General features: G+C 35.2%; 5 protein-coding genes across 8 annotated transcripts in view; 3 read left to right on the plus strand and 2 right to left on the minus strand.

Moving 5' to 3' along the window:
• The window catches only part of LOC104799005 (pentatricopeptide repeat-containing protein At5g24830), a 3,141-nt gene extending 2,701 nt beyond the window's left edge, over positions 1-440 (plus strand). Inside the window, exons 5-6 of one of the 2 annotated variants that reach the window (XR_769506.1) lie at positions 4-84; positions 348-439. Coding sequence is in view for 1 of the 2 variants with exons in the window: in XM_010521292.1 (XP_010519594.1) it covers positions 4-14 (11 nt within the window). In the remaining variant the exon portion in view is untranslated. Of the gene's footprint in view, positions 1-3 lie in introns of both variants that reach the window. The other variant, XM_010521292.1, reaches the window with a different exon arrangement.
• Positions 441-1,011: 571 nt separating this feature from the next.
• On the minus strand, positions 1,012-2,845 carry LOC104799006 (putative RNA methyltransferase At5g10620). The gene is made up of 7 exons (XM_010521293.2): positions 2,745-2,845; positions 2,592-2,623; positions 2,361-2,503; positions 2,186-2,252; positions 2,036-2,113; positions 1,535-1,680; positions 1,012-1,426 (listed from the first exon to the last, which is right to left on the minus strand). Exons 1-7 carry the CDS (start codon positions 2,800-2,802, stop codon positions 1,387-1,389), a joined length of 564 nt encoding a protein of 187 aa, XP_010519595.1. The 5' UTR covers positions 2,803-2,845; the 3' UTR covers positions 1,012-1,386.
• A 3,140-nt stretch (positions 2,846-5,985) lies between these two features.
• LOC104799008 (flowering-promoting factor 1-like protein 2) lies at positions 5,986-6,702 on the plus strand. The gene has a single exon (XM_010521298.1). The coding sequence runs from the start codon at positions 6,117-6,119 to the stop codon at positions 6,444-6,446; it is 330 nt and encodes a 109-aa protein (XP_010519600.1). The 5' UTR covers positions 5,986-6,116; the 3' UTR covers positions 6,447-6,702.
• A 1,534-nt stretch (positions 6,703-8,236) lies between these two features.
• Positions 8,237-11,957, minus strand: LOC104799007 (E3 ubiquitin-protein ligase MBR1-like). Of its 3 annotated transcripts, none has more exons than XM_010521296.1 (6): positions 11,873-11,957; positions 9,749-10,912; positions 9,609-9,659; positions 9,411-9,512; positions 8,929-9,096; positions 8,237-8,771 (listed from the first exon to the last, which is right to left on the minus strand). In XM_010521296.1, exons 2-6 carry the CDS (start codon positions 10,892-10,894, stop codon positions 8,616-8,618), a joined length of 1,623 nt encoding a protein of 540 aa, XP_010519598.1. In that variant the 5' UTR covers positions 10,895-10,912; positions 11,873-11,957; the 3' UTR covers positions 8,237-8,615. The 3 variants fall into 3 exon arrangements, with proteins under 3 accessions (XP_010519598.1, XP_010519597.1, XP_010519599.1); XM_010521295.1 differs by having other exon boundaries at positions 9,749-10,970; XM_010521297.2 differs by having other exon boundaries at positions 9,749-10,990; positions 11,873-11,943.
• Positions 11,958-15,548: 3,591 nt separating this feature from the next.
• Positions 15,549-16,640, plus strand: LOC109116041 (agamous-like MADS-box protein AGL103). Its single transcript, XM_019200768.1, has one exon. The coding sequence runs from the start codon at positions 15,549-15,551 to the stop codon at positions 16,638-16,640; it is 1,092 nt and encodes a 363-aa protein (XP_019056313.1).
• The last annotated feature ends 6,952 nt before the right edge of the window (positions 16,641-23,592 follow it).

Raw genomic sequence — 23,592 nt, forward strand, 5'->3', positions numbered from 1 at the left:
CAGGAATGTGCTGACTGCAATAAGTAACATTGGTGCTGCTCACGAGTCACGATTCAATCACCTGACAGGAAGTTTACAGGAACAGTTGAGTGCCCTTTTGCGATATTCAGTTTGCTTATGAGGGTTTGTTCCAGCTCATTACATTGTCTAAACTTCTTCCGATGATCCAGGAATCAGACAGTTAAAGCAGTCTGAGATAGAGATTTTGTCATTAGGGTTAGGCACTGAGAACTGACTTTGGTCCAAGATGTTTATCCGAGTGGTATCACTATTGCTTTGATTTCCTGTGTGAGAGAGCACTCGATTCTTCAGGAGGAAATATCAAGTTATATGTTATGTTTTCACAGCTTTTGCACCCAACACGAAGTTGCATTCAGATTACATCGACGAGTCTGGGGGCTCGAAGAGCTGTTTCTTCACTGTGTACAGCAACAGCCAAACTGCTGTCTCAGGTTCTACTTCTGCTTTGAAACATGAAATTACAGTGCCTTATATCACAGGAAAATTATGTCAGGAAGAAAAGAATGTGAATTTGTGATTATATATGTTTGCTTTTGGTCAGACATGATTTCATGTGTTGCTTAGTATGATACATTACAACATTTGTGTCGGTTGTGTAGGTGATAATAATTTGGAGTTTGCAGAAAGGTCTTACTTTGGTGAAGAAGAGCACCATGGATGGATCTTCCTGTTGAGATTTGGCCCATGATTCATGTACATTGTAATCTCGATTCTTCTTCATTTGTTTTGATAGCACATTAAACCCATAAACTTTTGTTTTGTTATGACAAAATTACAAGGAAAAAAAAAAGGGACTTAGCTAGAGAATTGGCAAAATGTAAATTATACCAAGATGAGAAATGTCATTCTTTTTTTCTTCGCATGAAGCCTTCAATTCTTGTGAACGCATCGTTGGGAATGATTAAAAATTGTTGCAAATTTCGGAAGAGTTAGCACAAATCAAAACGAATGGAAAGGAATAATTCCCCAAATAAACTTGGGACTAAGACGTGCAGAAGGAATCCACCAGAATCTACAAGAATGGTTAAAATAACTCTAAATACTATTTTGTTTTAATACACAAACTGAACAAGTTAATACCAAGTCAAAGTTACTGAAGACATGTTGGCGGCTTGTAGCCTGAACCAAGGCTTCCTTTCCTAAAGCTGTTCAGTTTGATGTGTCCCCAAAAACCATTTGTTCTTTTGAGTGTCCTTTCTCCTTTTGAGATATGAACTCTTTATGGTATGAGAATCATTGGGCTGTCTGATTCCTTGATGCACTAAACTTTTTTATATACATCTTCTAGCTCACATTACAACTACGCATTGTGTCCTTGAAGGAATGAATACCCAGGAGGACAAAGATCAGGCAAAAAACAGAGATTCAGTGATGGTAATTTTGGCCTTTGAGAATAGTCCATGATCTGGAAAAAGAAAACACAAAGATCATTACAGCAAAAATGTGTCACATGTAAATGCTGACACTTAAAGGCAGTGAAGAGTTTCAAAAGACAAGAGCAACAATATGTCACCTGTAAAGCTGTTCCATCAGCACCACCAGAGCAATCTGATGATTCAGGACCATGGAAGACAGTTTGATGGTCACATTAGCTCTCTTCCTTATTTTACTTCCATGTCCATAAGCCCCACCGATACAAAACGATATCCTTGAAGCTCCCTGGAAACAGAGACAGCTCCAGAAGAAGCAAAAAAAAAACACCATGACTCAGCTGTAGATACTCTCTTTTTAGCATCTAGAAGTTCCGCATAAACCTTTCCTTATCGCATAGATAGTCTTTTCGAAGGTGAGATTAATTTTCACCGCATCTAATGTTACATTTTGACTGAATGGAACAAAGGCTTCGAGTGATTTCTCAAGAGGCAGGACAAAATTTCCCAAAGACAATGATCACGTGAATTCGTTTGCTAGTTCTTGTTATCCTATACTGTACTTAGCTGATTGTGTAAATCCCTGCGACCTTTTGAAGCACAAATCCAAATATTTTCCAAAAGAGAAAACGCATAAAACTTACACTGTTTCCTGCATCCCCAAGTAGCTCAGCCATCTGCTCTGACCCAATGTCAAGCCCTCCCTCGTCAAGAACCACAACCTACACCTCTCGATCAGACCCATATAGCACGATTACACACATGATGAAGATGACAGTCTAACGAGACAATACCCAATCATCCGACCCGATAAGCTTCATCAAAGAATTGTCCTCATCCTCAACCTGAGCCATCACGTCCCTGCAGAATGAAGTTCATTGACAGACAGAATATAAGGAACCAAACCAGTGTTTCCGTTGATGGGTATAACCATCTAACTACTGAGTTTGCCAAATCGGATCAACTTACTGAGCATTCCTAGGGTTGGAACGAATCATGGAATCTTCAAAGGAGCAATAGGGTTTGAGCTTGCTCTTGTACTCCTCGACCAAGAGTCGAACACCTTCTGATCTCCTTTTCCCCGTTGTGATTACCCGAATCGGCAGAGCTCTCTGTGAACCAAACCCAACTCCAATAAACCCAAATACCCAGAAAAGTAATCGTTCAATTCATAAATAGAAGCTTGAACAGATGATTTACCACAGCTTGACCCACGTATCGGCACGTCCTTCCTGATAAATCCCAAATCACAAAGCTAGTGATCATCCACACAATACCCTTTTTTTTCAGTTTTTGAATGATAAATTACACGTACCGGCATTTACAAGAATTGAAACAGGAGAAAGAACATGCCTTTGTCCAAATGAGAAGGAAGATATGGTTGCTTCAGGGCGCAAAGAGGGAACGCCATTTTGTTTCTTCTCCAGGAATCAGGAAAATCGCTGTTTGTGAGTGATCCACTATCCCAAAGCCTCTACTTGGCCTAGAAGCTCTAGGACCTTTTTTTTTTAAAAAAAAAACAAGCTTTAATAAATAACTTAAGAATAGACCCAACAAATAACGGCCCAATCTCTAGTAATATGATTAATTGTATTATACAAGTCTCGTGATTAATATCATTAATTTTAATCAAATTCTGAAATTGTTATATGAACCGCGAGTGATTAAACCAATAAATAATGACATATAGTTTAAGTAATAACATTGTTACTTTTATCAAAAAAAAAACTTTGTTACATATTTAGGTAAAAAAAACATTATTATTGAATTATTACACTGTATTGAACACCGTAGTAATGTTAAACTCAAATCGAACTAATTTTTGGAATAAATGCTTGGCTTCAACACTCATTGTAACCGTTGATTAATCCTAAATTTGTTCCTAAGATGTTAATGAACCACCAACGTACGTAGACGTGTTCTTAGGGTTATTTTCGATCTATTTTACTTCTAGGTCATTTAAAACCTCGATGAAATCGTTGATTCGACTTTCTATTCTCGAAAACTTCTCGACGATCAAATGGAAGGCGAAAACGTAAAATAAAAATAAAAATAAAAATATTCCGTTGGAACTTATGCCTAAAGATGACGAGAGGTTCTCGTCCTAATTAGTTAGGGAATATTGCCTAACCTTAGTGCCCTAATGGCTAAGAAGCACGAAATGACAACGTTAGACTTTTTTGTTAATTTATAATTTATAATTATTCGGAACCATGCATCCCCATGCACCCACCAATTTATTAATTACCATTATCTTTATATCTAGATAATATATATTTTAATTCGTCCAACACATTTAATATCCATAAATTCACAAAGAATATATGTCCTCCTTTGTATATATTCCCATGTATCTTGACACCTTTAATTAGTTCTAATCCCATATTAAATAATTCGAGGCATCTCCGAAATCATTTGTCCTTCTGTTTGCTTTATCTTTAGCTTTTCGCCTCAATATATATATATAAGTTACCAAATATATATATATATATATATATATATATATATATATTCAGTGTAGTGTGTGTGTACGCATTGCTTGATTCTATTCGTGTCTGAATAGGACAATGGTTTTCGTGACCGATACGTTAGTGAGAGTACATATTCTGTTTTACTACTAACGTATAATGGAATACGAATTTATCTCTTTCACTGTCGAAAATATATCATTTTAAAAACGCACGATGTGGTGGTGACGTACGTATTAGCGTGTGTACATGCATTATATATATATATATATGTATATATATAAGAATATTAATTTGTAGGGAGGTAACCGGTGAATTGCTTCAGTTGGATTTTCAATTTTAATATATGTAAATGGAGGAGGGTTTGCATGGGCGATTCTCTTATATATGCGCCCGACAATGTCAGCCCCACCATGAGTGCGTGTGTGTCTGTGTCATATTGTATAATATATATATATATATATATAATGAAAATGAACAGAGTAAAGAAGGAGTAGGGTTATTATCAGCTGGAGTTGCAGGCTGATGCACTTGCATGATTGCAGCCGGGGATACACCAGCACCAAGATGCCCTGTTCTACCATAAAATCCAGCTGATCTCCTCGTAGTAATTGAGGAATGCGAATAAAGCAGTGTTAGGTAAGAAATTAATTAATCAGTTTTTAATTGAAAGATTACACAAACCGAATCTACGTTGTGAAAAGAACTATATCAGAATAGATAGACTCTAATCCAAAATATTTAGTTCAGTTAGTTTTTAGATGCCTCAAAGTTTAAGGTTTAAATTTTGGGAATATTAGAAATTTTGTATGACATTTTTGCCTTCTAGTTTTACCACGTAGGATACAAAAATATAAATATTGTTTTTATAAAATTAGAAGAAAAAAAAGTGAGACAAGCAAGCAAAACACAGTCGTGCGATGTTATGGTGACCATTCTATGATTCACTAGATTGAATATATTTGCTTGCATACGCTTACAATATACATATATATATATGTATGTATGTATGTATGTATGTATGTATGTAACTATATGAGATTCGTTAGTTAATAATGAAGGTAAAAATGTAAGATTTTTGGGCGATGTTGGAAAGGAAGAAGACATGAGAGAAGCCATAATGTACTTCTTCTCTTTCCACGTGCATCGCTCGTGCCTCTTGTTCCTCTTCTCCCCAATGCCCTAACTTCACTGTACTCATTCTTTTTCTTTTTCTTTTTTATTTTATTTTGGGCAAATATAATCATCATCTAAAATATTGTCTGGAAACATACATTGCCTAGTGTTGAGCACGAATCATGTTAGTATGAGACGTTTAGTGAACATATATGATTAAAATAAAATGGGTAATTAATGAATTGTATAAATATAAAATGATGAAAGAAATTTCACCGATAAAATCATACAAATTTATATCACCATCTAAAAACAGAATTAATTACCATCGATCGACTTAGAATACATTAATTTATGCTAAATAAAAATATGGAGAAGAAGACAATGCTTTAGAAGGATTCATAATATCTAGATTCTTTGTGCCGACCACGACATACAATTAACAAAATACATTATTTATTTATTTGTGTGTGTCCATTTTCCACATTTTTTCAAGGTACGGAATTTGATAAAAAAAAAAAAAAGAGCATTTTTTTTATTTATCTGTATATGTAATGATGTGCATAAATATTATTTTTTTGGGGGGGGGGGATGTGAGTTCCACCTATGTTTCTTGAATCAAATTCATTCTATTTTTTTTACAAAATGATAGAAATCAATCGACAGAATGAGAAAGATGTATATTTTTTTTAATTTGATGTGTAATTTATGAGTTTTCACTATTAATTTATTTAACCATATATATGTTACATCCTTACACGGAATTTAAAACAGAACGAATAGAACGTAGCTCGTCTAAATTATGATATTCAATACACACTTTTTTCTTTTTTTTGCACTTCGAACTTGATTGGGTGGGGATGTCTTGGTGCACCCTGTCTATTCCTTTTGCCTTTTAGACATGTGTACTATACATATATATGTACATACAATAACATCCGTGCATATATGTGTGTGTGTATATATATATATATTTTAATGTGCTCCTCACCTATTTATATCCTCGCTGATCAACTCCAGTCTCAACCACTATTTCCCACTCTTAAACCTAGCTCACATCTCTATCTCGTCTGCACGTCTGCAGATCACACAGAACAAGAACAAGCAATCGAAAAAGCCACGAAGCCCACCAACCCTAACCATGTCGGGAGTTTGGGTGTTCAAGAACGGAGTGATTCGTCTCGTCGAGAACCCGAACCAGTCGTCTGATTCGTCGCACGGTCGGAGAAAAGTTCTTGTCTACTTACCGACCGGAGAAATTGTCTCCTCGTATTCATCTCTCGAGCAGATTCTCCGGAGCCTCGGTTGGGAGAGGTACTACGGCGGCGACAGCGATCTCATTCAGTTCCACAAACGCTCATCCATCGATCTCATCTCTCTCCCCCGAGATTTCTCAAAGTTCAACTCCGTTTACATGTACGACATCGTCGTCAAGAACCCTAATTCCTTCCACGTCCGTGATTGCCATTGAGTTTGTATTAATTCGGTTCGTTAGCTTGTGTTGTGCTTTTTTTTTTGTTTTGATCGGGTCTTGTTCATTTTCACGTGTTTCGGTGTGCATGTGCATGTTGGCGTTTATTGTCTTTTGTTTCTTTTTGGCCATTGTGGGTGGGGGCTTTTTGTTTGAAGTTGAAACGGAGGTTGCATTGGTTGTAGCCATGTCGTTGATGTACCTGTGTAATCGTGTTTATTTGAGTTAATTAATCAAGCGTCTGGTTTCACAATTATATATACACATATATATTTTTATCTCAAATGTTTATCTTTTCATGGTTATACAATCATTTTGTAATGAAATTCGTCATATTTTCGTACACACTGATTACGTTTCCATGTCTCGAAATATGTTTCTGTCGATATCAAACGCATGGCAACTGGTTTCTAAAATGGATAATCTCCATGTGAGTTGGCAAGGAGTTTGGTCAATATAACGAGAGGTTGAGTTCGATTTTTTACCCGCTTAACTGTCGTCAGTTAGTTACGGTTGATTTACTTTTCACGTGTATGTCGCGGGATCGTGCATGTGGACGGAGATTTACGCAACCGGTGCACCCGAAGGATAGCATATGGATCCCCATATATTAAAAAAAAAAAACTGGTTCCTCAAAGAATGAGTCTCGACGAAGGGAACTTGTTTCTGTGGAGACATTCTCAGAGTCTCGAGATATAGGAAGGAAGAAAGGAAGAGTGTTCCTTAGATCTTTTGGGAAGTCGCTGTGAGTGTCTGCGACTGCGTTTGCGGTTCAGGCGGTTGGTTGTTATTGCGTTTGGCCGACAAAAAAAGTTGTTGCCTGGATCTCTAGCAGTACTGTTTTGCTTTGCCCGCAAATTTTCTTGCGACATTAGGGTTTTAGTAGTTTTCCCAATTATGTTTTGTAATCTATATCCCAATTTTTTCTAAAAATTAACGACGTTTTTTACTTATTTATTCTCACTTTTATAAATACTCACACACGCATATATATATATATATATATATATATATACCCACACACACACACATCATGTCAATTTTCTATATTTATAAGGCTGAGAATGGACGATAATAGAATTCTTGAAGAGAATAGAAATTAAGTTTTCGTCAACTTGGAAGAGAATACGTCTTTGTATTACAAAGACAGTTTTTATACACTAATCGTAATTATAGAGAATTTGCAGAGAGATGTAACTAACCGTTATAGGGATGTATCGTAATTGTATTAGATTTTTTACTTCTGGAAGCGAACAAAATATCTTATTATAACTTGAGACAAATTACGAATATCCAGAGGATTTTAGTACAAATCGCAATATAGAAAAAATTGTCCACTTCTTCTCCGTATTGCTCTAACGAATTAACATTTTATATATATATATATATATATATAAAAATTGAATTTGCAGAGAGATGTAACTAACCGTTATAGGGATGTATCGTAATTGTATTAGATTTTTTACTTCTGGAAGCGAACAAAATATCTTATTATAACTTGAGACAAATTACGAATATCCAGAGGATTTTAGTACAAATCGCAATATAGAAAAAATTGTCCACTTCTTCTCCGTATTGCTCTAACGAATTAACATTTTATATATATATATATATATATATATATATATATATATATATATATTGCATAAAAACAGACTGTGTTAACATCAAGGCATGCATTAGTTCATTGGTTAGAGGGGAATTTTATAATTCGGAATTATTTAAAATGTAGAAACTTTACCTCACTCACATGTACATGTCATATGACTCTGGAAAGATCTATAATTGTATAATGATTGTAAAAGAAAAAAACTAACATATAGTTTTGGATGCAAGAGTTCACTTGCGCTGTTCCTCTCTGAACTATCTTGTGTGTATAATGAAAGAACACCATCAGGAACAAATCCAACATTCCAAACCCCTGTTCTTAAGACAAAAGTGAAGAAGTGGGGATCCATTGGTGGGGAAGTGTCCCCTGATCCTATTTATTACCAGTATGTCGGGGCCCATTTGTAGAGGATTCGTATGTACAAATTATAAAAAGAAAAAAGAAAGAAAGAGAGGCACAAGGTGATGAAGAGACAAGCACGTTGATTGATGAAGAAATTACAAACCGGGAAAGTGTGGGAGTTTTTGCTTGTGTTCCCATCATCTTGGAAACTGACAGAACTAAGCCGAATCTGTCCTGATATGCGGGGGAGATTCGGCGGAGGTCTTGCAGATAGGGCACCAGTTCTTCATCCGGAGCCATTGTTGAATGCAGCTCGCGTGGTACTTGTGCTGGCATTTCAGACTCCCTAATTCTTCCCCACCTACGTACTCTTCCTGCACCACACAAATCCTTTTATCGGTTTCCGCTACAAATCACCAAATTACATCGTCCTAATGGTAGTATATGGTTCGATTAGTCTAATGGGTAATTATCAGAATTATGAACGCAGGGAAGATTTTAGGCAAAATGTAGAGAGGAGAGGGAAGAGACCTGGCAGATGCTGCACTTCACATCATCATCATCATCATCATCATCAAGACAAGAGCCATAGGTTTCATCAGTTGACTTAAAGACGCTTGTCTTGAGGCTTCTTGACAATGCTTCTTCGCTTAGAGCAGTGCTCACTGTACCCATCCTCTCCTCCAACGCTAACAGTTCCTGCCAGAATGCCCACAGGACGAATTTTCATTAGTAAATATTTAAAGACGGAAACTGTTTATAAAACTTTTGTTATTTAAGAAAGGAGGAGTGAACAAAACTATCATATCATTAAGTTTTGAGAATAACCCGAAATTCAAAGCCAGAAGCAAAACATTTCCACTTCTTGTTTTGCTTTTACAGTAGAAAGCCAAGAACTTTGAATGCCAGTTCTGAACCATAACAGTCTAGAACCACAAGCCATTTTTTTAAAATATCAATAGATTGACAAAATAACCTGATAATAACTGAAATACACGAAAGATGAGACCAACCTCGTATGACATGTTATCAATGTCGAGCCTCATATCCCTATGTTGATCGTAGAAGCTGTTCATACCACTGAAGAACAGATTGGTCTCAAGGACTACCAGTTGCTGCATAAAAAGGACAAAAATAACGAACAGAGGAAGTGTCACTAACTCTAACTCAAACACAGATTGTTCATATCAAAGGACCAAGCAGCTAATCACCTCGTATGTTAGTTCTTCATCTTGTTCAATCCTATCAAGCGCCAACAAAACCTGAACAATTGTGAAAATAGTATTCTATTAATCGGCCATGAACATGTCAAAGCTGTAATGGCATCAGAGGACAAGGACACGACAAGGACCTCTGCAATTCCGTTCATGCTAGAACGACTTATACCATCCCGATTCATCAACGAACGTGAAGGGCTGACTTCTGAGGGACTTCCTGGTGCCGCCCTATGAAACCGGTCACTACTATTGCTTGGCCTACTGTAACTACTTGAAGGGCGAAAGGAAAGTTCTGCAGAAGGAGTAGGGTTATTATCAGCTGGAGTTGCAGGCTGATGCACTTGCATGATTGCAGCCGGGGATACACCAGCACCAAGATGCCCTGTTCTACCATAAAATCCAGCTGATCTCCTCGTAGTAATTGAAACTGCACTGTTGTTATCCCTATTAGTTGGTAGGTTTCTTTGCCTTCTAGAATCTGAAATTGATATTCCATGAGGAGAATTCTGATTCCTCCCCTCAGGCACTGACCTGGCCATCTTATTCCCTCGGCTAGAAGAACTGCTCTCACTGTTGGAATTTTTCTTTCTAAATATGTTCATTCTCCTTGTTGCACTTGAATCAGATGGAACAACATCAGATATGGAGTTGCACCTCAGGTTTCTCAATCCGTTCTTGCTCAGATTGCCTCGTGCAGTTTGCCTACTGTTACCAGAAGATAAAGAAATAGAAGGGCCCGTAAGGGCATCTCGGGTGCCCAAATCAGATCTCTGACGATAGCTCCTGCTGGTTCCTCTACTTGAGCTCCCTGCCTCTCCCAACACAACTTTCCCGGAGCCATCTTTTTCAGAATGAACACTGAGAGCGCCTCCTTTACTCTTCCCACGTGGAGGGATGCGCCCGTAGGTTTCTGGTAAATCATGAACACTGCAAGTCTCTGATGAATCTGCATCAGATGAAGAAGAGAGCTGCTTCCTACTAGTATCTTTGGGAGGGGTTTTTGTGTTGCCAAATCCGATAGGAGTCCGAGAAGAACTCCTGGAGATTTCCTTGCCGTTTGAGGAAGAGCGAAGTGAAGGCCGAGCAGATTTCGATTTGTTGCCCGTAGAGCCAACCTGGGTTCCTTTCATGGAGCTTATCCTGGCAGTGCAGCCTATTCGGCTGCAAACTGGGGCATTCTTATCATCTTTCTTGTTCATATTCTCTCGCAAAACAAGACCGCTTGCTTTTCTGGGCAAAACCAACCCATCAGCTGTTCTTTTACCCGAACATCCATCCATGATTAAGAGAATCTCTCACTGCAATTAAAAGAAGTACCTTTCAGATCATTCGAACATCTTCATACCAGAAAGATCACTGCATAAATTGATTCAGGCCTAAGTTACATCAGATAATAAACATGAAAACGATACAAATTACATAACTGCAATGGTCAAAGATTTCACAACAGTCAAAGATTACGGATGATCACGCTACCAATCAAAAGCAAGTCATGGAAATTTACAAGTAATAACACGCCTAGAAGAAAACAGAGAACCGCAAAGGCTTACAGGAACAACATGGAAGTGGGAATTTGGTGTTTATAAATTGATGAATCATGAAAATAAGGCTACAAAGCCGACAAAGCTGTGGTTGTGGAGGGAAATAAAACAAAGGCTGAAGGAAACAAAAAAGGAAAAAGGGCAATGCAAAAGAGAAGACTGCCCATAATTAACCCAAGAGAAAAGGAAGGTCTCATTCGATCTTCACGGACTTTCCATAAACACAAGGACCCTTTTTCCCGTGATTTCAGGTTCTCCAAGGGAAAAAAAACTTTGCTCACTCGCAGAATCAAAACAGAGAATCCGGAATACGCAGCCACCAACCCGTCACACAGAAAGAGACAATTAAAGAAACTCTTTCTCGAATTTCTGATCACCCACCAGATCATATATGGAGACTCGTATGCCTAAGTATGTACGTATGTATATATTATATATACTGGTTATGAGAAAAAGATGGTATATGCAACAATAACAGGAAACGAAACGAATAAACGAAAAACGAGCGTAATCCAGGAACTAAACATCGAAAAAATTTACATCGAACGTACTTAATCATCAACCTGGAAAATTTCGGGCAAACACAATTCAATCCGAAACAAAAACAACAACGAGTAACGAAAAAAAAAAACCGAGGAAAAAACAATCATCAGCTCTTTTGGCGTGGTTATCGAACGAACAAGGTGAGAGGGAAGAAAAGGGAAACTCCGACGATACCTATCTCGGAGCTATTTTCCTTCGCCGTCTTCGAACAGAACAAGCAAAGAACGAAGGGGAGAGAGAGAGCGAGAGATCCGATGGAGAAGGCGTATTCGAGCGAAATAATAAAACGGGGGTTTAATTAAGAGGAAGTGACGTAGCGAAGGGCGAAAAGACGGTCGAAGAGATCTGAGCCGTTGAAATCTGGTTTGGTTAGGGAAGATTGAGATGGACGGCTCCGATACTCACCAGAGTCGCAGTCAGTGGACGGAACGGAAGAATACGAAGAAGATAACAAAACGACGCCGTTGCTCCCCCCACATTAATCATTATATTTATTATCCTTTTTTTTATTCCTTGAAAAACAAGGAGATCTTTTTTGAAAAAAGATTACATTATTTAATTGATAATAATGTCAAGGACGGTGTATTGAACAAACGTATTGTTTCATTTTGCGTAGAAGAGGGTACTTCTTCGAATACGGAGCGCAATTGTTATTGAGTTTGTTGAGGACAATCCCAATAATAAAAAAAAAAGAAAAAAAAATTATATAAAAATGTTATATATATAAATGTATATAAAGGGGGAAAAGGAAGTTGAGGGAAATGGGCCAAGGTCCAACCCCAAAGTAATAGTGGCCCGCAATTTTTCTATTTTTTTTGTATATATTAATTAATAATAATAATAATATATGTGAGTTGTGAGAGAGAGAGGAGAGTGAGAGGCACGCGCGAGGACGACCAAACGTGAGGGGTGAAGCTTATCCGTAAAATTTGCAGTTGAAGAAACGAATTGGGATGATGTTTGGGATGGTTTTGTGCGTACGTCATGTCGTATTATGCGTTCCATATCCCTCTTCCGTCTCGTCTTGTCTTCTTCTTCTCGTATGAAAACTAACTCGAGAACCCTATTTTAATATATATAATATTAGGAGTGTCAAATAAGCCAGTTCGGATCGTTTTGGACTCGGCTCATTTGGCTCGGATCGTTTTGGACTCAGCTCATTAGGCTCGTTTTCTAACGAGCCAGAAAAACCTCGGCTCAGATCGCTCGCCAGTTTTCCGATCTGAACGAGTCGACTCGTTGAGCCAGAGATATATAATATTTTTTATTTATATTTATCATAAATTTAACTATAAATTTAAATAAATACATAAAAATTAATAAAATTCCAATATCATTTAATATTTTCATTTATCACCATCATAATAATTAGAATATTTATAATATCATATGAATGATATGAAAAAAAAAAGAATATAAGATTATATTAGAGTTTTTTTATATAAATTTAATTTATTTTTAAAATAAAAGTCAGTTCGTTGAACAGTTCGCCGAGCCAGACTCATTGAATACGTGTTCAATGAGTCTGACTCGTTAGGCTCGTTTTTTAATGAATTGAAAAAATCACAGCTCAGATCACTCGTTTTCTGCCGAGCCATGAGCCACTTCGCGAGCCGAACTCATTTTGACACCCCTAATATATATGTATATGTATATATATGATTTCGCAGTTTGATTCATGATGTAATAATCGTATTCTACTCATGTGCAAGACAATTGATCTCTATTGACGTTGTTATCGAAAAAAAGATCATATTTTTTTTTTCGATTATATTTTTTTTCGAATCATTAAAAGGGAAACCCAATCTTTGGACGATATAGTTGGGTAAAAAGAAATTGTGAATTTCTAGATTATAGAAAAGAATAAAAAAAGATTGTATTTTTTTAAATCGATAACCAATATAAAAAGATGTGATTTTAGCTAATTTTGCAAATTGTTTGGGCAGGTGTTCGAGTAATGGGGATGTTTTTAGTATTCATGCATTCTTATTGGCCTTTGGTAGTGCCATACGTTTACATTTTCGTAGGCAATTTTTTCTGGGGAGGGTTTATAAGGGTGGATAAGGACATGTCCAATTTTGTAAGAGGGAACACAAAACAGGGGAAAAAATAAATAAAAATGGACCATTGATTTGATTACACAAATAATAAATTAAATGGGACAAGTGGCAAACAAGCAAACACATTCCATCTCTGTCGTGTCCGGACCAGGTGTACCGAGCGACCTCTATTTTACCAACCTGTCATCCGTTTCTTTTATATATATATATATAAAATGTGTGGAAATATTAAAAATGTATATGAATTTTTAGTTCCTTTACACGCAAAAAAAAAGGAAAAGATTATTCATGTGTAGACGTGCAATATACATACAAGGACGGAAATAAAGCTCATATTTAAATGATATACCACTTTACATGTGTAATTTAATTTTTAGCAAAAGACGTTGAGAAAGTTGTAGTAAGGCGACATGTCATTACTATCGTCACCTCGTATTATACATATATATATATAAACTAGTATACCAAATTGATGTTGGGAAAAGTTTGAAATCGTATTGTTTTACACATATATTAAAATACGTAATATTACATGCAAAAATACGTACATTTTAATTAAAGGGCAGAGCTAGTTCTGTGTTACTTTGGGATATGATCAGTTCATAACATTTTAAGCCGAATTATTATGTTTCCTTTTTCTGATAAAAGGTTTTAAATGAAATGAGAATTGGCATTTTAAGAATACAATGTTTTCTTAAAAAAAAGAAAAAAAAAAGAATAGAGTGAGTGGATGACATGTCGTATCAAGTTTGGAAGCAGCTGCCTAGAAGTCGAGAGAATCTACATGCATGCATACATACATGCATGCATACATACATACATAGATGGATAAATCGCCAGACGTAAGGATACATTATGTGCAGATATATATATCTATCTACAACATGCACATGCACACAAAAAGGAACTTTCTTACGAAACAGAGGGCGTTAGTATCTCATCCATCATTCCAACTATCATTCATCATCGTTTCATCCTCCGCTTAAGAGCCAAGCGGGAAATACTGAAGAACAAAGCACATAGAACAACACAGTTTGCCCACATTTCAGAAAGAACATGCAGAAAACAGGTAGATGCGCACCTGAACAAATTATGTAATTCCAATTAATGAATTCTTGTTTTCTGATTCTCTACCTTGTGGTTTGTATGTGATGTAAACCTTTGAGCGAATTTGAATTATAAATATATATATGTATATATATGATATATGATATATATTTGTACCAATTATGAGAGCATATATTCAACTCCATTAATTAGAGGTGTGATTGTTGGTTTAATTAGTGGATGGTGATTATGGTATATTCAATTGTATGACTAACCCCATTCATTAATGTGGAAAATATATCCCAAATGTGCAATATAAATTATAACATTCTTATTTTTCTTTAATGAAATAAACCGACATATTTGAGAATAGAGAGTATCGCGAGGAAATGACAATAATATATATATATATATATATATATATATATATATGAGCCGAATCTAATTTTGGGTTCGATTGGTTTGTGAATTTTTTTATAAAAAATCAAATTAGAGAAATCCGAACGGAATTCGAATTAGATAAAAAATATTATTAATAACAAAATTTTATTTAAAAAAAAAAGATCTCCACCTGTAAAAAAAATAGATTAAACGCGTTTTCTAATATATATATAAGACGTACCTCTTCAGAGTTACCATTTCTCTACTTCGCTCTCTACTTCACTCTCTCCATCGCTATCGCTCTGACTCCGATCTCATCGTTTTTCTTCCGAAAGAATCGCAACTCAGTTTCTCTCTCCAGGATGGCTTCTTCTCCCTCCTCAATTTCATCTTCAAGGAAGAGAAAGACGAGCTCCTCTGTCTCTTCTCCGCCTCCGTCGAACGATCAGAGGAAGAAGTCGAGTTTCCAAAGGAGACAGCTGACGGTGATGAAGAAGGCCGAAGAACTCTCGACTCTCTGCGGAACCCAAGTGGCCGTTATCTGTTACGGACAAGACGGAGAGCTTCAGACATGGCCCAGAGATTTGTCCAAGGTGAGAGAATTGGCCGTCAATTACATGAAACAGAACGACACCAAGAAACGAAAGAAATCCCTGAATTTGTCCGAACTTCGGGGGAAGGCAGAGAAGGGTTGTTTACCAAAAACGAAGACAGAGAAGGGTTTCGAACTCAATACCCAAAAGCTCGATGCTTTGTCCGCTGAAAAATTGTCGGAGCTCGGGGATAATTTGGGACGCGAGATGAAGACCCTTCAGGAGAGGCTTCGGTTTCTGGGAACGCAAAAACAGAAGAAGAATGCCGAGGAAAACCAAAGCAGAAACCTTTTTCGCGATCAAGAAAATCAAGAACCTGCGATTCCATCGGGTCTCCAAGGAAACCACCAGGCATTTATGTTGTCGGATGCGCCCTTCGATTACCTCAGCGAAACCTGGCTTTCTAATTCTGAGTTTTTGGGGACGGAGATCAGTGGCCAAATTGGCAACAACGGCTACATGGGCATGAACGTGGGAGATCATTCAACCTTTCTCGTGTCACAAACACGCCAGAATATTGGGTTTCAACCTGTGAATGACTTCAGTAGTATCATGATCAGTAACAATAGCTATATGGGCATGAACATGGGAGATCACTCAACCTTTATTGTACCACAAGCATGCCAGAATATCGGGGTTCAACCTGTGAATGACTTCTGTGGTATCATGAGCAGTAACAACGGGTACATGGGCATGAACATGGATGACCATTCAACCTTTGTTGGGCCACAAGCATGCCAGAATATTGGGGTTCAACATGCGAATGGCTTCAGTAGTGTTATGGCCAGCAACAACGGCTGTGTGGGAGATCACTTAAACTTTTCTGTGCCGCTAGGATATCGGGGTTCAACCTGCGAATGACTTCAGCATCATGACCGGTAACTACAACATTGGTCTTCAGGCACAGTTTCCTCAGAGACAGACCCCAACTCAACTTCAACAACTCGGTCCATTTACTACTTGGAATCCAGCGCAATCTGCAGTTTCAAGTATGGTGTTAGAGAATTTATTCTGACTGTGTAGACTTACACTTAAAGAATATAGTATAAACTCTTAAAACAAAGCTTCTTGTAATGAATAGGAGAGGTAGAAAATACTTTGAAGGTCATAATCAAAGATTTAGAGTAGATAATTCTTTATCTGGATGTAAAATCAGTTCAGAGACCAATAAAGCACATGCTGATATAACAACATCGTTTCTTGGTTTTGAGATTTTTGTAAAGATCGGAAATGTGTTTCAGGACAACCAAAGAAGTGGAATATCTAGGCTTGAGTGCCAACTATCCAAGAGTAGTATTAAGTCTCAACCTCTTTGTTCCAAAATCTTAAAAAACATTTTGAGAAAAAGAGAATCTTGCACGAGATTTCGAAAACGAAATAGACGGAAACAATCAACTAACTTGATCTTCTTGAAGAAGTTTCACGATGCTTCTAAGTTTTAAGCTCGGAAACGATAAGCTGACCGCTTATGCAAACCTTTTGTGAGTCGAATAACCAAATGATTTCAAATATAATACAATGTAAGCATTTTACGTACCGTATGAGAATCAATCTCGATACCAACGGCAAAAATTCCTTCATGAACAAGAGCAATCCTTTCCTAAGAACAGTCTGGTTTATTACAAAACCTCACCAAATCACTGAAAATAAGGAATATAGTTTACACTTTTAAGACAGTACATAAAAAATGGATAGCTCTAACAACTGAATCTTAGATTTGTTCAAAGGAAATGAATTCCTTCTCAGTCATTTATTTGATCTGCTTCAACACTTTCAATATTAATCCTCGCTCCTTCAAGTTCTGGTTTAGATCAACTACTTCAATCTAACCAATAGTTTTTCTATATTGAAAAACTGCAAAGAGTCAGGAGAATCCTCGTCAGGTTATCGAATGATGGAAAATCAACGCCTCAATACTAAATTATTCGATTGCTGAGACCAAAATGCTGAAATATCTGGCTCTAGCATCTAACCGATTCAATCCTAAATTTTCAAGTTTGGGCTTCTACTCTGCCGATTCTTCAACGCTTACCAATCAGACACCTCTAGAAATTTTCTCGAGAAACAAACAGGGAGAAACAAGCGGAATATCTTACTTACCTCCTCCGTATTTCGCAGAAGCAAAGTCGCTGATCAGAGAGAGGCTGTTGCTGCGTATCACTTCCCGCCATGAAATTCCCGTCGGTCCTCTGTTCTTTCCTTCCATTGGTCCAACAATGGATTTTGAAATTTGAAATCGTTTACAAGTTTCCGATTGTCCTAATGGGCCGGAAGACCCATATATAATAAAAAGGGCCCAAGACCAGATCTTATTGGGAACCAAATCTCGCTCTGTGCTCGATCCCACTGGACCGCAATTTCTACCGGGACTAGATTTTTATTATTAAATCGATAACATATATAATTATTCAAATATTGGTTTTTCAATTATTTTTTTATTCAAATTCGATCTTTTGTATTTAGAAAGTAGAATTATATATCACGGTTACGTTGGAATAAATTGAACAATTCGGTTAAACCCGACTTACTTCGAGAAGTTCATCTTAATGGGCCGCAAGTGGGCTTTGATGAGCCCAAAACATTAATGAAAGAGGCCTATTACGTAGTACTGACCTTTATATAGACACACACATATATATATATATATATATATATATATTTAAAATTCAATTTAGAAAATTAATGTATCTAATTCCATCTTTAACCTAGACAGGAAGCGTTGGATTTTGAGAATCTATGATTATTAAACAAGTGCTATGAAAATCTATATTTATAAAAGTTGGATTTGGAGATATTTGGTGAAGCCACTTCATCTCCATGTCATTATCCATGTGGCATTTTGTTTTCAATCTTTTATTTATCATTTATAAACTCATTAACTACATATAAATTGGTTAGATTATCACTAAACTCTATATATAAAAATAATAATTATTTAAAATTATAAAAGGCATATTACAAAAAAATGGAAAACCCACTAAATATTTAGGACACATAAAAAATATTTTAAGAAAAGCATTTTCATCATATGTGACATTAATTTAAATTTTTATTTATCATTTAATAAAAACATTTTCTCTCTTTTTTTAATAACCATTTTTAAACTACATATAAATTGGTTAGATTATCACTTATTAATAATAATTATTTACAATTATAAAAGGCGTATTACAAAAAAATGGAAAACCCACTAAATATTTAGGACACTTAAAAAATATTTTAACAAAAGCTTTTTCATCATATGTGACATTAATTTAAATTTTTATTTATCATTTAATAAAAACATTTTCTCTCTTTTTTAAATAACCATTTTTAAACTACATATAAATTGGTTAGATTATCACTTATTAATAATAATTATTTACAATTATAAAAGGCGTATTACAAAAAAATGGAAAACCCACTAAATATTTAGGACACTTAAAAAATATTTTAACAAAAGCTTTTTCATCATATGTGACATTTATTTAAATTTATATTTATCATTTAATAAAAACATTTTCTCTCTTTTTATAATAACCATTTTTCTTTCTAATTTTTATTTTCTAATATTGTATGCTAATTGAGTATATAAAAAAGATATTTACTATATCCTTATTAAAAAAAAGCGTTTACGTATATATATATACATATACGTATATATATATTTTGTTCAATTTATGTATAGGATTGTGTTCATCTTATGTTGGTTTATAATTAAAAAATAAAAATAATTATAATCATAATCATGGCTATAATAAAAATTTGTTGGTATTTAATACCAATATATGCACACTCCACCTTTTAAGTAGTTAATGAGTTTTTAATGTTTTTCATTACATTTTCCGTTATTTTTTCATTCATCCACTAATGCACTAATGGAGGCTTCCCACTAATCCACTACTGCCAGCGAGTCATTACATTCAATTATTAAATTTAAATGTGATTAACATTTGATTAAATGTCTACATGAATGTGGAGGTTACCGTCTTAAAAATAACACTAACGCTTTTGAAATAACTATCCAATTAATAGATTATGGGCCAATTATTATTTTTTATTTCACAAAGTTTCCAAGAGTCTATGACGGATTGAAAGCTCCACTTTATTACAAATCTCCATTATTATATATAGATGTTGAGTGGACCCTATATCTACAAAAGCTCTGTCACATCCGCTTTATTACAAATCTCCACTATTACAAATCTCCAAGTGTGTGTTGTCCTTGGATTCCTCTTCACATCCTTAGCTTACTTTTTTCCCTTTAACCCATGGCTGACTCTCCAAATGATTTCCTTTCCTCATGTCTGATGTTTGTTGAACTACGCGTTGGTCGTCCAATGCAACTAATTGTTTGTCGATTGTTACGGTTTTGGGAGGCTCAAAATGTCAAGAAAGATGGTGAACTTATGAGTATTGATTTTCTTCTGATCCACAAAGAGGTATATCACACATTATGATACCTTTTAAAATTTTATTTGTTACTTATTATCACAATAATGTTATTTTATTTTTACTGATTATTTCCTTTACCTTTTTTGCTTATCGGTTTATAGTCTACTGTTATTCATGGATCTATAAACCGACAACGTTTGAGTCGCTTCAAAGATATGTTGCGTGAATGAGCAGTTTATCTTCTAACTGATTTTGATGTTGTTAGAGCCAACGACCTCTTCAAGCTAACTGATTTCAAGTTATCTCTTCGTTTCACTGAACGGATTAATATTTTAGAAGTTGATGATACCGCTGTTGTGATACCTAAGGAGATTTTTAGGTTCCGCGACTATGACGAACTGGTTGCCTTGGCTAACAAAAATGAAGAATTACCAGGTGCGTTGACATAACATATTATCGGTACATTTTTCCTCATAAATTATTAAATTATTTATTAAACATTACTAATTTTTATATTTTTCTATCCTTACCAAAGATGTCATTGGTCGTGTCCGAAGTATTAGAGATACTCACAATGAACATTTGTTAACCAAGCAAATAGTTGTTATCGACTTACAGATGGCAAGGTATATAAATATTTGAAATGTTGTATCTTTCACTATTTATAAATTCTTCAAACAAGTGTTACATTTGTTTTTGATATTTTTGTTTGTATTTCTGCTTTTTTTTTTCAAAAAATAAAGTACAGAAGACGTACTTTTTTCTTAATCGTATACTAACGCTAAATAGATTTCATATATTTTTTATATTATATTTTATTATTAATAAAACAGCTGAAGAACACCATAAAAAATATATGCATTCCTTTTTTGTTTAAATTTCTTAAATATTTTTTGTAGGGTCATTATTTCTTAACACCACATCAGCTTCCAGATTTTTCTTCGACGATGAAGTCGACGCGAACAGAACATTTATCAACATGTATATCTCATAAATTATTATTTATATACCGTTTATCAATATGTTATGCTCATATATTGTACTATTTTCCGTAGGTTTAAAGACAACATCGACATCGCATTAAAAATTGAGGAACCGATCCATACGGTTATGAAAATGGAGAGTGTTTCTATATCCGAATTGTGTGACTTTATCACAATGTCAAAAATTCAGGTATGATGTGTTTCAATAGCCTAAAAACACGTACAAAATTACATATTATTTACAAAATTATATTAATAACGGTATAACGACTCTTTTATAATGTCAATAACGGTAGGTGGCTGCACATGAAGATGCACAACACATTGTTGGCGCTCAAACTAAGAAGACTCTCGGGAAAAAACAACGCATCAAATAGAAATTACTTTATAAAGAAATATTTAACTATTCCTGTTTATTTCATCACTTTTACATTCTGTCTTTTGTTTCTAAAGTCTACTTCAAACTTACATATACTTATAATTTAATATTTTAGATTTTTCAAGAGTTTGGAATAAATTGATCACTTTTTCGGTTCACAGCAATATAACCTCAACTCTTTAAACCACATCCAACCTAATATGGTTTAATTACATATTGTTCACTACACTTCAATTTGCCTTTAAAGGAAAAGCGCATCCAATATGCTGGGAAATGACCAAACTATACCCACGCATTCCTATGGACCCGCCTGCCAAGGTTAAAGCCCCCAGAATTTGGTGATAACATAAATCCCGCTTAAAACAATTTTTTCCCGTTTTTTCCAAAACACACAACAAATTAAAAAACAAAACTACATCATGCTTATGATGCCGGACCCTGCCTGGTATGGTCGAAAGACTCAAATATATCGGAAACCAAAGCAAAAACGGGAAAAATGGTTAGATGATTGAGAAGTTACCCTTCAATAAAGAGTTGACCGTCCCACCGAAGACATGCGAGATGGAGGTGAACGCAACGTCTTGTCCAAGGAAGGGGGAGATACAAGATCCAAACTGACACATCTGGAGGAAGGAGTGATACGCCTGCCTTATCTGCAAGTTGGGTTTCAACATATTTTTTCAACCTCTTTCCATTTTTACTCAAATCAAAATATTGTGTGTTAAATACACAATCAACTCTTTTTCAAATTAACTTAAACCGTAACAAACTCCTAGATTATTGCAATCAAATAAGGACGAAATAAAATAGTAATTACCAATATATTTTATTCACGACACTTATTATTTATAATAGAAAAAAACGTTTCTTCTCCCTTCATAGTTTTCACAAACCAAATATTTACAAATGATTCATAAACAGTTCAACGGATTTGGGGCCACTTGGAATCCTCATCTCTTTTCTTCCAAGGTTAGTGTTTTATGAATTGAAATAATTTCCCACTCTTACTTTCATCTATAATTACTCAATTTTATTTATACTATTATACATATCATTCTGAAGCAGGATCGTTTTTATATACCTCATTACAATTTCATGTTTCAATTTATATGGATATTCCATTTGAAAATTAATAATATTCAAAGTAATAAATTATTTAGCTAGGTATACTATATCAATATTGATCATATTAAATCCATTGCAGGATTTGAACAACCAGATCCAACCATTGATATCAAACCATATAAGCCTGGATCAGATGGATAGATATACCAACTACCGTCGTATTATCGTTAGATTCCTACGGATATGGGATGAAAGAAAACCTTTCAATGACAATGAGTGCATTGGCATCGGTTTTTTAATAATTGATGAAAATGTAAGATATATTTACTACTGCTTACTATGGTATGATTAAGAATAAACTAATCTTTAAGATTTACAACATTGCAGGAAAATATTATTGAAGGGAAAATATAAAAAAAATGTCACAAATTTTAAAGACATAATAAACGAGGAAGATATATTTCTTATCACTCATTTCGATATCCTCCCAATTAAAAGAAATTACAAGCTAACACACAATAAATTCCGTGTATACTTTACGGAACATACAATTGTTGCAAAGATTGCTCCCTACGCTTGTAACATTATCAAGGAGAAATTTCGCATACATACGACGATTTGTGGGCGTTGGTAGACAAAAAACAAGACCTACCAGGTATGTGCTATTATTGAAACACCAACAAAGGGGAAAAATATATGATTAAGCAGTTAATATTTTCTTGCAGATATTATTGGAGTTTTACTTGCAATACAAGGACCAAATCTACAAATGGTGTCATCAACTCAAAAAATTATACTTCGTTTATTATTGGAAGAGTAAGTTCTAACATTTCATTTAAAATCCACTAAATACTTTTTTAATAAAAAACTCAATCTTAATTGGTTTTTCACCTCCTAACATGTAATTTTAATATAAAATACAGCAATAAAATCATCAATCTCGCCATATGGGATGATCTCGCAGCCCAACTTCGTTCACAAATACACAAATTGAATGTTCGAGAAAGCATCA

Source organism: Tarenaya hassleriana, unplaced genomic scaffold (assembly GCF_000463585.1).
Source record: "Tarenaya hassleriana unplaced genomic scaffold, ASM46358v1 Cleome6, whole genome shotgun sequence".
NCBI classification, from domain to species: Eukaryota; Viridiplantae; Streptophyta; class Magnoliopsida; order Brassicales; family Cleomaceae; genus Tarenaya; species Tarenaya hassleriana.

What these genes read in the sequence shown, in the direction of transcription:
- LOC104799006 (XM_010521293.2), bottom strand. Translation starts at nt 2,802, where the DNA reads ATGGCGTTCCCTCTTTGCGCCCTGAAGCAACCATATCTTCCTTCTCAT. An exon ending in TCCTTCTCATTTGGACAAAG is followed by an intron (nt 2,624 to 2,744) that starts GCATGTTCTTTC and finishes GGGATTTATCAG; the next exon opens with GAAGGACGTGCCGATACGTG. An exon ending in TCCAACCCTAGGAATGCTCA is followed by an intron (nt 2,253 to 2,360) that starts GTAAGTTGATCC and finishes TTCATTCTGCAG; the next exon opens with GGACGTGATGGCTCAGGTTG.
- LOC104799008 (XM_010521298.1), top strand. Translation starts at nt 6,117, where the DNA reads ATGTCGGGAGTTTGGGTGTTCAAGAACGGAGTGATTCGTCTCGTCGAG.
- LOC104799007 (XM_010521296.1), bottom strand. Translation starts at nt 10,894, where the DNA reads ATGGATGGATGTTCGGGTAAAAGAACAGCTGATGGGTTGGTTTTGCCC. An exon ending in GCATGAACGGAATTGCAGAG is followed by an intron (nt 9,660 to 9,748) that starts GTCCTTGTCGTG and finishes ACAATTGTTCAG; the next exon opens with GTTTTGTTGGCGCTTGATAG. An exon ending in TGAAGTGCAGCATCTGCCAG is followed by an intron (nt 8,772 to 8,928) that starts GTCTCTTCCCTC and finishes TGTGTGGTGCAG; the next exon opens with GAAGAGTACGTAGGTGGGGA.
- LOC109116041 (XM_019200768.1), top strand. Translation starts at nt 15,549, where the DNA reads ATGGCTTCTTCTCCCTCCTCAATTTCATCTTCAAGGAAGAGAAAGACG.